The 14,063-nt window shown below is 35.5% G+C and overlaps 1 protein-coding gene across 8 annotated transcripts in view; it reads left to right on the top strand.

Moving 5' to 3' along the window:
* PTPN4 (protein tyrosine phosphatase non-receptor type 4) overlaps positions 1–14,063 on the top strand; it is a 213,629-nt gene that overhangs the window by 165,671 nt on the left and 33,895 nt on the right. For all 8 annotated transcript variants that reach the window (XM_058548816.1, XM_058548818.1, XM_058548814.1 and 5 more), the window contains 2 exons: positions 5,905–6,030; positions 8,041–8,199. In XM_058548816.1, the coding sequence (XP_058404799.1) occupies positions 5,905–6,030; positions 8,041–8,199 (285 nt within the window). The remainder of the gene's footprint in view (positions 1–5,904; positions 6,031–8,040; positions 8,200–14,063) is intronic.

The following is a 14,063-nucleotide window of genomic DNA, read 5'->3' as shown; positions in this document are numbered from 1 at the left end:
TATCTAATACAAGGTAAAGGACTGAGCCAGTGCAAGGCCGTGGAGCTGCTATTTGTTTCAGGAAGAGTAGACCAGTAATAGACCAGAGCAAGCAAGGCAGTGGTAGAGGAGATGGTTGGGGAGGTAGGCAGCAGCCAGAACTTGTATGACCTTAAGTTAGAAATGGTAAAGACTTTGGATTTTAAGTAGAAGCCAGTGGGGGCTGAGAGCAGGGAAGGGATATAAACTGAATTGCATTTTAAAAAATCTGGTAGAGTTCTTATGTTTTAGAGCGACAAACTGAAGTATTGACAAATATCATATGATTTCTAGGATTTGCTGCAAAATAATTGGAGTGAGAGGGTTAGAGTAGGTGGTAGAGATGAAACAAGATTGACCATGAAAATAATTATTGAACTTGGATCCTGAGTACACAGAGTTTATTAAACTATTCTGTCTACTTTTGTTTATGTTTAAAATGTTCCATAATAAAAATATGGGAGGTGGGGGAGATCACTCTGGCTGCTCTGATAGGATCAACTGTATGGGGATGGGAGCCTAAAGAGGTTGACCAGGTCTCATGTAAGGTAATAATGGCTAACATTTATTTTGCACTTATCTGTGCCAGGCAATTTTTGTGTATTAGCTCACAATGCCCATAACTCAGTGAGGTAAATTCCATTACAGATGAGAAAACTGAGCATAGCAAGTTTGAATAATTTACCTGAGATAGTAAGGGATGTAGCCAAGATTCTAACCTAGGCATTCCAGGTTCTTACCCACACTTTTAACTTCTGCAGAGTAGCTTTTGCTATGCTGTGTGAGATAGGTGAATGCTTGACTCCTTTCCTGTCCCAGAGGTGTGGGAGATGATCTTATTTATTGTCTGTCTCCCCCACTAGAAAGTAAGCTCTAAGAGGGCAGGAGTTTTGTCTGTTTGATTCACTACCATAGCCCCAGCTCTTATAATAATGTGGGACGTGGTAGATGTTTTTGAAATTCAGCGAAAATGGGTTAGAGAGGATAAGTCCTTAAAGTAAAGAGTTCGTATGCTTGGCGTCTACTGCCGTTGGAGGCCTGAGCATTTTCATAATTGAGAATTAGAGAATTCTGCCATTGATTTTACTTTAATTTTGCTCTTAGTCTTTATTCAAAAGGGCTTCCTGCCTTTTGTTTCTGGAGTAAAAAGAGTTTTTGGTTTTTTTCTTTCTACCCTCCAAAAGTAGAAACTGCTTTATTGTTTTTTCTACTCATATGATAGTCCATTATTTTTTTTAATTCCAACAGTGTGAAATACCATAAGGAAAAATTGTGACCCCAACACAATCATTTAAAAATTTGGGGGTATTTACTATTCAACACTTTGCCGTGCATATACTCACAGAGAGATTTATATGTATTTATGTATTTTATTTATTTTAAAAATTGTTTAGGGGCCCACCCGGTGGCACAGCGGTTAACGCGCACTCCGCTCCAGTGGCCCGAGGGTTCGCGGGTTCAGATCCTAGGCGTGCACCGACGCACCGCTGGTCAAGCCATGTTGTGGCGGCATCCCATATAAAGTAGAGGAAGATGGGCACAGTGTTACCCCAGGGCCAATCTTCCTCAGCAAAAAGAGGAGGATTGCCATCAGATGTTAGCTCAGGGCTGATCTTCCTCACCAAAAAAAAAAAAAATTGTTTTATACTTTTTGTTGCTTGTTTTTATCATTTAACATATGATAGGCATTTTCTTTGTTGTTGAAAAATCTGCAGTCATTTATACTGTCAGTAAATCTTTAAACAGTAAATCCTTTTATTCTAAACTGCAGATTTAACTTAGGTTCTTCTGTTTACCCTGCCACTTCCCGAGGCCAGACCAGTACTATGCCCTGAATGCGTGTAAAACTAAATTATAAATAATATTATAAGTTCCTTGGAGTAGGGGCATTTAAAACAAAAAAATCATTAAAACATAATTTTTATGTGTTTACATAATAAAATTGACTTGCATTTTTTTTCTTCAGTCCTTGCTTACCCTCATCCTGATCTGTCTGTGAATAATCTACCCAACAGGAAAAACGTCAATAAAAATGCCTTGTAGGAGCAGTTTCGCTGGTCAGGGCTGTAGCATTTTGCTCTGATAAGTTTACTTGAATTTGAATGATGTAATTCATGTAAGCATTTGTTCAAAAAGTTTGAAATTAATTTATTATGTCTTATTTTTAGATTTATGAAAGAAATAGTGTCTATTGTCTATTAAATATAAATCAGTGGCTGGTTATTTCGGAAGGGAGGAAAAAAGAAAATAAGAACACAGAGATACCTACCCTAATAGACACAGCTACTGAAATTATTCAAAATCCTCCCTTTCATAATCTTCGATGCCCTTGTTTCCAGTTAGAAAGTACTAAGGACGTGTACAAAGGTAAAATGTACAGTTAAAATCTTAATTTGACATTGTTTTCCTTGAAATTGCTCTGGAGAAAGAAATAATTTAGGGGCCAGCCCAGTGGCGTAAGCAGTTAAGTGCGTGCACTCCGCTGCGGCGGCCCAGGGTTCACCAGTTCAGATCCCACGCGCGCACCCACGCACCGCTTGGCAAGCCATGCTGTGGCGGCGTCCCATATAAAGTGGAGGAAGACAGGCACGGATGTTAGCCCAGGGCCAGTCTTCCTCAGCAAAAAAAGAGGAGGATTGGCAGATGTTAGCACAGGGCTGATCTTCCTCACAAAAAAAAAAAAAAAGAAAGAAGGAAGGAATTTACTTGCTATCAACTTTGTTGCTCTAATTCAAAATGTGTTTGTTGTAGTTCATAGTACTATAACTTATTTGTAACACTCCTTTCAGACTTTTTCAAATCAAAATAAATATTTTTCTGATTCTTTTCTGTTAAAACTGCACCATAACAAAATACGTACACTTTTTTCTCCTTTTCCTAATAAGAAGCTTAACTTTTTTTCTTGCTTGATACTTATAAAATACTGAACACTATTTGATAATTAGTTGTATTGTAGTATGATGTCCTAATATGAATACCAAATCATAGGTGTATATGTTAATGTTAATATCTCATGCAAATTTAATATTTTAATTATTTTAATTAAATATTTTGATCATATCAGATTTTGAGAAATATGCGAATAGTTATACCTGCATCTTAGTTTTTCATTTTGTATATGCATTATTAAAATGTGAAATTGTGTTTTGTTTTGTTTTTGTTGGGGGGGTGCAAGTCTTTATTTAAGGAAAGAATGTTCAGGTGGCAGGTGGGAGAAGAAACACTCCAGAAGGTGCAGGTGGCTCTGCCAGCCCCCGAGGGGCCAATGGCCACATCTCTGTGGCCCTGGCCTACCTTTGAAGCTTAGGAAGGAAGCAAATGGACCTGAAATTGTTTAACAGGTTATTTTATAAAATAAATATACCTTATTCAGTGACTAGTAGGGCTAAAATTCCAATGTGATACACCCCAAATAACTGCCTCATTTCTTTTGTTATGCTGGAATTGTGTGAATCCTCCTTGAACTAAGTCGTCAGCTGCAATGAGGTTTTAATAGTGCTGTTTTAATGATCCTGCTAGCTTTGAAATACTAAGCTTTTCTGGAGTTGTTTTTATAATATATCAGAATCTTATTGTGATGACCTGATGCATATCTACCAAAATACTCTAAAGATTTTAGCAATTACTAAATTGTTATTCTGTTAAAGTATTAGAGAATTATAGAGTTCTTGTCCACTTCTTGGAATTTTAGTTGGCGGTATAAATAGAAAGAAAAGACTTCTCCTTAAACTTTTCATGTAAGATCGTTTTTTTCAGCAATAATAAATAAGTTATTTTATTTTTCTGATATGTCACCTCTTTGAATTGCTTTCATACTTTTTCAATTGTCATATAATATCTAAGAAGAAAGCAAAAGAATGTTCCCATGCAACAGAAAAATAAGGTACCATGGTCAGAAAATAAATTTACCACATTGCAGACACACTGATGAAGTGTGGTATTTTTTTCTCTGAAATTTCCACACTCAACAGGAAACATAGACAGCAAGCTTGAGTGGGTGGGTCTCTGAGGTTAAAGCTGTTAATAAAATAAAGTACCTGAAATTTAGTTTTAAATGCAAAGCATTTCCAACCATGTTTATTTTATTAACAACAGTAAAGTGTTCTGACGCTTTGTATTAGGTGAGTATAATTGGATTTTTTTCTCCTTCAGATGACTTTTTCCCTCTCTTAGAAAATGAAAGTAGTTGATCTGACTATGGTTAGTGAACTCTCTTAGAGTTTACATTTAGTAGTCTAAATATGTGAGAAGGAATAGTTTATTAACATTAATAATTAGCATTAGTAGAAGAGCCATAAATGCTAAGGTTTCTTTTAATAATCTTCATTTTAAAAATATTAATGCATGAGATGATATACTTTATTTTCAATTTACTGTAACCGATAGGAATATTTGCGCTGCAGTGTGAGAGGGTTGGATTAAATGGTGTTGTGAGTTGTCTTCAAGTCAGAAAATCCTGTATTTTAAACTCATGATAATGGGAAATGTCCATGCTTAAATTACTTTGAATTCACTTATGAAAAATGAAATCTGAATCAATGCCTTTTTTTTTAATTGATAACATTATATCTCTTTTAGAAAATGTTAAATGTTCTTAAATTAAGAAGCTGTCACTAGGCCAAACTAAAAATGTTTTGTCTGTGAATACCTGAAAAGATAGGGCACTTCTGTGGGTTTGGATTCATATGTAATTTAAGTTACTCGTGGTTTAGTAAAATTAATAGACTAAAACATTGCACTGAAAATGTGGATACTCATAAATCATGAAATTCAGGAGATAGGGAAGGACCTTAGGATCATACATTGTATTAGTAGATTTAGATATTTAGATGTAGAAACTTAAGTGACTTGTCTAATGGAAGGTCAAAACTAGGGTTCAGGGTTCCTGCTCAACATTATTTTAATGCTTCCTACTATGTACATAAATTTTATGGGGGTATTTAATCCAGTCTATTTCTGTATGCTTCAGTGAATTTATTACTGAAATATAAAACTATCAGTTTACAAGATAATTTGTGTTTTTATATAAGTAGTTTAATTCATTACATTAGCCTCCATATTAACTGTTCTTGTCAAAAAGCTAGGCATTCAAATAGATGCAATATATTTTCTGTGAATTTTAGCCACTATCTGAATTTGCATATAAAAAGACCTTAGTTGTTAACTTGCCTAGAATTCTAAGGGTTTTTGGTCTCTGAAAAGATCAATATCTTTTCTGAAAAGCTCAGTTAGTTCTCATCTTTATCACTATGATAGCTGAAAATATATAGATAGGTAATAAAACATATTCTTCTATTCCCCACCAAAAGACAGAGTAGTTAACCTTCCAAATGTTTTTTAAAAAAAAAAGAAAAAAAATCCACTGGCCTACTATATATAAAAAGCAAAAAATTATAAATAAAACATAATATACATAATTATCATTTTTACCCTATCCTCATTGAGGCAGAGGATCAGGGTTTAGATGTAAGGACATTCTGGAGATAATATGCTAGGAATTGTTTAATACATCCCAAGGTAAGCTGGAGTTTCAGCAACTCTGGAACAGGAATAGGCAATATCTGTAATACTGAGAGTATCTGAGAAAATTTTGGTAGCCAACTCCTCCCTTGCTTTTTTTCTTTCTCTTCCTTTTTCTTGTTTCTTCTCTTTTTCTCCTCTTTCCTATTCTCTCTTTTACTTTTCCTAGCCTGTCTTTCCTTCCTTCTTCATATAAAGCAAATTTATTTTCTTAGGAAATTATTTTGTAAATAGCCTCCAAATGCATTAACAGTTAACTCTATTTTACTCATCTAGAATATGATCTATTAAGACAAATTCTAAGGTTTGCTTCCTAGTTTGGGGTATAGAAATAAAATTTTTTTACATATTAAATTATTTCTACAGATCCCCAAGTAAGCCCTTGGCACGGAAATTAATGGATTGGGAGGTAGTAAGCAGAAATTCAATTTCTGATGACAGGTTAGAAACACAAAGCCTTCCATCACGATCTCCACCTGGAACTCCTAATCAGTAAGTACAGACTAACATCAGGTGTACATTTTGCTAATTTCTAAATTATTGGCTGTATATTTTTTCATTGCCTGAAGAGCAAAATGTGTAAATATTTATATTTAAATCTTTTAGTCAAACATAACTTTTGTTGCTCCAGAACATTATTTCCTCTTAGCCTGCAACTCATTGTATAAGTGGCATGGAGTGGCCTCTGCGAATGAGAGAGTAGAGCATTAAACAGGGATGCTCACTTTCCTACAGAGTTGACTTTCACAGTAAGGGTCCCTAGCCAATAAGTCAATAAATCAAGATCTATTAGCAGACTTCAAATCTGGGACTATAGCTGTTGCTGATATAATCCTTTTACATGTAGATCTCCAATAGAATTTCTAAAGGAGCGTATATTGTTGAAAATGCTAAGTGATTCTCTTACTTAAGTTTCTACCCCAGTCAGTGCTCTACCACTTTCTGTGGTCTAGAAAAAGGGATTTCCATTGTCATTTCCCACAAGCTTAGCCTTAGCTATCCTGAGAAGCACTGTGTCATGCACCACTTAACTGTGTATGTATTTCATTCTAGCACTTTTCGCAAAAGCTGTATGCTTTGGTATAGATAATTATAACAAGATAATAAACTTGTACTGGCCAATGATGTTATCTTAATTTTATAATGTTAGCAAATGTGTTGTGTGTAATATATGTATGTAGTTCAGATAATGATAAACAAACGTATGTCAGCATATTGACAGACCTAGTTAACCCAAAAGATTGATATAGAAAATATTTGAATTTTGGTATGGAATATAATATTTGAAGACGTCTTCCTTTAGAAATATTTTATACACATTAATGTCCAATAAATGTGCTTTAAATTCTAAAAATTGTTTGTCAGCCCAAGAATAAACTTCTACCATATTGGAAGTAAAGTATATACATAAACAGTTTGGTTCACAGAATGTTACCTAATAATACCTAGGTGTCTTCTTTACTACTAGAAAAAATAGACTCAGAAGTTTCTGTCTTGCTAGTTGTAAACTGATAAATCATCTTTCTTTATGAAAGACTGCATATATTCAAAGGTTAATCAGCTTGTTTGAAGAAAATCCAGAACCTTTGTTTTCTGGTCCCTTTTCCAGCTAGCCATTTCTCCATTTGATACCAGTACCACTAAAAAATTATAGCAATTTATAGAAGACACAAGAAATTTAAAGCAGATGATTGAATTAATTAATTAGCAGTCACCCTGATTAAATTTTCTGGTTAATGAAACAGTTTTAAGTATGATCTGAAAAAATTGTTTTTTTCTAAATTTTAAAGAGACAGTACTGTGTGGTAGCTAAGAGCATGGAGTCCCTGTATGATTGAACTTTGAGCAAGTCAGTTAATCTTTGTCCCATTTTCCTCATCTACAAAATTATATTTATAATCAGAGGGTCTTTCTTGTAGTGTTATGAAGGTTAAATGAGGTGATATATGTAAACTGCTTAGAACAATGCCTGGCACATAATAAGTGCTCAGATGTTAGCTATTGTAATTAATAATAGTAATGACAATAATAATTCATGTGACTGTGTGACTTATGAGGATGGAAATGTGTTATTCAGTATTTATTCTTAGGAATTAAAGAAAATCCTATAAATAAAAACATTTATAAGGATTAAAAAAGAATTCAGACTAGAAGATATTTCTGAATCATTTGTTCTATCGCTTTATTTTATAAATGCTGATTAAGACACTGAGTTGTAGTGACTAAAACCTAGAAACATTAAGGTTGGTAGAGATAACAGATGATTAAATAGGTAAAATCCTTGTGGCCAATTGTTGACTATAGCTCAGATCTTTGACTTCCTATTCTGTGTTCTTTGTGTTTACATCGCGCTGTAAAGGCAGTGTGTCAGAGAGCCTGCTTAGTCAATGTGATTAGTCTTAAAAACACACACCCACTTTCTAACGCAATCATATAATTAAGAAACTTGAAAAAATTGAATTAAAGCATATTTTCACTCAGTTTTTCTTCCTCTTCATGTAGTCGAAATTCTGCATTCACACAAGAGGGAACCCGGTTACGACCATCTTCAGTTGGTCATTTGGTAGACCATATGGTTCACACTTCGCCAAGTGAAATATTTGTGAATCACAGATCTCCGTCATCAACGCAAGCTAATAGTATCGTTTTGGAATCATCACCGTAAGACCTTTTTTCATTTAGTTTCCTTCTTATAAATAATGATGCCTCAAATTGTTTCATTTGAAATAATCTAGAAAATTAGGGTATTTGATACAAAATTTTATTTATGTAGTGTTTTAAAATTTATGTATTTGTAAATGTGCTTAACTGTCCCCGAGAGTTCTTGGTGCTTCCCCTCAGTACCCCTCCAAAAAGAGTCGCAATTATTATTTTGTTGACTCAATGTGTTCTTGAACTTTTTGTGCATACATTTAAATATTTCTGCAGATAACGTAGCACTATGGTCAGGCAGTAAGGTAGTAAAAGGTAGAATTTTCTTAATAATTTTCAGGAAGGGAACCATAAGGATGAATAGACAGGGTTGGGAAAATTAAGCAGCAATGGAGAACTAAGTAAGATGACCATCACACTGAAAAAGTTAGAAAGTATGCATGCATCATTTCTAAAATTCATTCCTATCTCATATTACAAACTGATAGGTAAATTCAACTTCATAATTCAGTATTTATACCCCATCAGTTTAATGCACAACATGCTTACCTTCACATGAATATGCAGTATCTTGATTTATTGGTTTATATAATGCAGTTAGTTCATATGCAAGTAAAAATACAGTGCGAGAATTAGGAAAAAAGTAAAACACTTCACAAGATACATAGATGGGTAAGAAGATTCATTAATTGTTGAGCAGGGAGAAAGGGTATAAGATATAGTGAATGTGAGTAGGGCTAAAGAAAGGATGGGTCTGAGAGTGATGAATGGAAGAGTAGATGGAGTGATCAGCAAAGCAGTTAGTTGTACGTGCTCCGGAAAAATGTGACAAAATGTATAAAAGCCATGGTTGTCCTCGGTGTAGGACCAACCAAGGAAGACGGGCTAAGCTATGAAGACAAATAGAAGCTTAGTCTTGGTAACTTATATCTTGGTAAAACATTTTGATTGTGTGTATACATTAGAAAGAATGGAGGAGGGGGCCGGCCCCAGGCCTAGTGGTTAAGTTCAGCACACTTTGCTTCGGCAGCCCAGGGTCGGTTCCCAGGTGCGGACCCACACCACTCATCAGCAACCATGCTGTGGCAGTGACCCACATACAGAACAGAGGAAGGTTGGCACAGATGTTAACTCAGAGGAAATCTTCCTCAGCAAAAAAAAAGAAAGAAAGAAAGAATGGAGGGGTAGGAAAGATACATACTGCACACTGACACCTGTGGAGCATGAGTTAACAGGAGATAGGATTGATGGAAATTTAATATTACTTTAAAAATTATAATTCTAAAGTTTTTATTTGATTTTATAATCAAATAAAATACATGATTAATAATCATGTATTTTCCAATCCTGAAACCTTAAAAAGTATGGTAATTAAGAAAATTGAAATATTAATTGATTGAATTTAAAAATGACATACTTTCAGCACATAAAAATAAACCATATAGAGGAATCTCAAAAGCCTATCTTACATCGAACAAAACAATATAACTCCTGGGGCTTAACCAAATTATCTTCACCTGTTTTTTGAAGGGCCGTTTTCATAGAGACACATACACGTATACATACACATACAGTTGAGTATTTCCATACGTAAATTTTACAGATTCACAAACCCAAAAAAATCACTCACCTCCTTGAAATACCTTTGTTCTGCTTTCCTGACCTAAGTGGAGAAGCAAGTTCAGGATAGATTGGAACCATGCAGTTTTTGCTTCCCCTCCCAGATCCACAAGAATTTCAGATGCTTGGGGCCTTCTCCTTAGACATGTATTTTATGAGGCTTACATGTTTGCATTCAGCTTTGAACGTAGCACTGTGTTTGAAATTCAGCCACTTTTAACCTTAAGAATAATGAGAGAGTTCTGAAAAGACAAGCTTAATGGTAAACTAATAATAACAACTTACATTAGTTGCTTACAATTGGCTTTTCATAAATTATCTCACTGTTCTATTCAAGAGAGCTCAATGAAATAGAAAAGATACGTAAGCCCCATTTTATGGATGAGAAAGCCACACTTAACAGCAGTTGTCCCAATTTACAGAACTAAAACTTAGGTCTTCGTTACCTGAGACAGCCAGCAGGACTGTGTGTCCTGGACAATGCTTTGTTGATTGATTGATTGATTTTGCAATTTAGAGAAAATATTTTGCAACATGGAATCCATAGATTTTAGTTTTACATTGGCCAAATGTGAAAAGAATTCAAACAGTATGTTGGCTTAAGCACAGAGCATTTCAACATACGTTGAAATAGATCTTGAGATCATCTCACCAGTTCCCTGTTTTTTGAGTGAGTAGAGGGGCTCTACAGTGAAACCTGAGTCCTGACTTCAGTCTCTGGGTAAGGTTGCCTACTTCACAAGGAGAAAACACTGCTAACTCACAGATGTGTTTATTATGGAAACAAATAAGATGGTTGTTTGTGCTACTTAGAATAAAGTTACCATTTAGAGGCAGGGGTAATTGAAAGCACAGTCTACCATTTCCTTCCTTTCTTTAAATGTTTCACAGAAAATTAGACTGTTTTAGTTTGTGATTTTCTCAGATAAACAGTAGCCCTAAATTAGTTTTAAAATACTTAACAGGTGTTTATTTTAATAAATTCATACCACAAAAGTTAATATACTCCTACTAATATATAACAGGGAAGCTTGGTATTTCTACAAAATAATCACAATGCATGTGAGTTGGGTGGGTAAGATTTTATTTTTTATTATGATACAAATTGCTAAAGGCAGCAACAGAGTGCTACTTTGACTGCAGAATAAGCTGCTTTCATTGCTGTTGAGGGAATTTAAAGCTGACTGGACTGAAATAAATCTGGAAAATTTTCCCCACCTGTCTGGGTTGACAGTTACAACAAATCTTTTGCTACTATGTCACAACATATTGCACTGTTAACAGCAAAATGCACTTAAATGTAACATTGTCCTTATTTGTTCTTCACTTAACATTTTCCAAAATGTCAAAAGTTTAAGATAAGCAAATTATTTGTGGTAAAAAAAAAAAAAAAAACCCAGTATGAAAATTGGGCATTGAACCACTTTTAGAATTATATTCCTGTCTCCCCTTTCTCTTTTCTTAACATCCAAAAGTTAACACAGGTAGTAATTTGTCCACGGAATTTTTTATGTGGGTAAATTTTGAACAGTATGTGTTTCAAGCCCGGTTCCCAGTTATCCCCGCTTTGGGTCATCTGAGGCAAATTATTAAATTAAACGTATTGAAACTATCGAGTTAGAAATGTGTTAGTTATCAATAAAGTAAATATGGATATTGTTAGAGCCCTGATCTCTACTGATCTTGCATTCTGTTCGTTTAAATACAAGTAGTTTCTATTATAATTTAAAATATAGCAGTGTTACCACTAACAACCAAAATGGAATAATAGAAAATAATCATGTTCAAGATATGCTCTGATAAGTTCTGTTGAGGCTTCAGATATTGGCAGGTAGGAGAGTTGCTTCACTTTTATCTGTTTTATAAATTGGCTTCTGAGAAGCATTTCCTTTGAAGAAAAAAGTCCACTGCTACAAAAGGTTTGGAAACCCCTGATTTAAAATAACTTTGCTTCTGCTTTTTGCAGTGATTTCTTTGGGGTTGCAACTATAACATATTGTTAAGAGCACAAGCTCTGGATTCAGACTAAGTTTAACGCTTGGTTCCACCACTTCTCCTTGTGTAACCTTGAGTGAGTTATTTTATCTCTGTAAGCCTCGATTTCCTCACCTGTAAAAACAGGATGATAATATCTACCTCATAGGGTTTCTGTGAACATTTAATGAGATGCACAGTTCAGCAGAGAAAAAGTGCTTAGTCAATGTTAACTATAATAATTATATAACTTCTTTCAGTTAATTTTTGGGGATATATACTGGCAGCTTTTAAGTATATTATCAACCATTTATCTGCATGTTTGAAATATGGATGTCTGGTTGAACACAATGAGGAATTCCTCAAATTCTCAACTTTATCCTTAGGTCCCTAATCACGAGAGACTCTATGCAGACTTCATAATCCTCAAGTATTAAATCCATTTCCCTGAGTCATTCTTTCCTGGACTGCCCCCTTCTTGTCTCATCTAATGAGTAACCACATCTTTGTCCATCAATTCCTTTTGCTTAGTCCTCAAAGATTTGCCTTCCCTCTGCCCCTCTGAGCTACTGGCACTAATAACTTCATCTCCAGACACAGCTTAACCCAATTCCCATGCCAGTCTTGATCAAGTCTAGCAATATATTATGGACCCTGCAAATACTAGGCTGCTCTAAGACAAGGAAATAAAAGAACCAGAGGTTGGGGATGGAAGGAGGTATCAAGCCATGGGGACTCAGAGGATGCACAGTGTTAGATGCTGTACTTGTGACAGCAAGACTAATTGCAGGTCCCCGGGCTGCTATAGCTGCAGTATGCTTACCTGCCATCCATCTTTGGAAACATAGAAAGGGGAGAAACAGTTACCAGGATTACTGGGAGAGTGCATAATTAGTTTATAAAAGCTCCCCAGACCAGCCTAACCGCTGCAGCATTCAGGCATCTGGAGAGCCTGTCCACCACTCCCTGAGAAGTTACTTTAACAAGAAAGGTACATAAAACAGAGAGAGAAGGCAGGGTAACCCTTGTCATGAAATCCAAAATTATATTGTCCTTTCCTCTGTTACATCTTGGCTAATCCTCTCAGTCCACACTCCATTCTTCCCACCTTTTCTTTAGAATTTAGCTTAAATCCCAACCTGAGCCTGTATACTTGGGCTCTCTTCCTGTTTGTGTCTTCCTGTAGACTTTGAATGTTTAAAGGAGAGGTTATACTCAAATACCCACTGGAGTCTGGCAAGTAACATTGGATGGGATTTGTGTGGACTGGAATGCCCGTGGCCAGCTAAAGGCAGCAGCTACCACTTGGCTTTGTCCAGTGGTTGACAACTTGTAAAGCAGGTCCGTGCTTTCCAGAGCTTCCAGATTTTTCATTCTGGAAATCCAGATTTGTATGTAATTTTTAAAATGTAGTCAATTAACTCGATATTTTACAAAAACAGTGAATAGGCCAAATGTATGTTGGCCAAAATTGGCCTATAAGCCATGAATTTGCAACCACTCTTCTAGGACAGTGATTTCTAATCAGAAGTGCATAATAAAAATCACTTCTGAAGCTTTTTTGACTAATATATACCTAACTTTTAACCCCAGAAATGCAGATTTTAGCAACGGTTTTAGCAAAATGTCCCATGTCCCTCTCTTGTAACTGAGCATTGCCACTGTTAGATCCACACCTGCCACTGTTAACATCCACACCCACCAGGTTTGTCTCACTTAGATATTGCATTGAAGATCAGGCTTGAGTTTGCCCCTGTTGTATATTTTGGCGCTATATTTAGACTGTTAGCCAGACCAAGAGTAAAGAAGGTTGCTCTGACTCCATTTCCATCTCATCTCAACCTTATACTCTTCCCTACATACCTTTAGATTTGAGGCTAAATGCTTCCTGGATGTGACAACTGTGTGCAGAACTAGAAAAAAGTTCCTGTTCACCTTGCCTAAGTGGTTACACTTAACTCTAAGTAAGGGATGAGACCTGTTGATTGATATAAATGAGTCCAGTGACTTTTGGTTTTTGTAAAATCTTGGAGGCTTTTGATCAACTGCTTTTTAGAAATGTCACATCTGTGAGGCTTTGCCAAGGGATGTCCATCTTGATCTGTCCTAATCCCTTGCAGCAGGCCATGGTTGAGGTACACATCTCTATTCTAACCTGTGGGAACATTTTCCTGGACCAGCAGCACTTGAATGTGTTGGATCTTAGAGGCTTGGGATCTTGGCACTTGAAACTAGCAGAATAAAAACTAGTATGTTTGGGACCTGTAATCCCTGGCCAT

The sequence above is a fragment of the Diceros bicornis genome, chromosome 10 (assembly GCF_020826845.1).
Source record: "Diceros bicornis minor isolate mBicDic1 chromosome 10, mDicBic1.mat.cur, whole genome shotgun sequence".
Lineage (NCBI taxonomy): Eukaryota > Metazoa > Chordata > Mammalia > Perissodactyla > Rhinocerotidae > Diceros > Diceros bicornis.
Note: the sequence above shows the minus strand (reverse complement) of the source record. Positions and strands in the feature narration are given on the sequence as shown.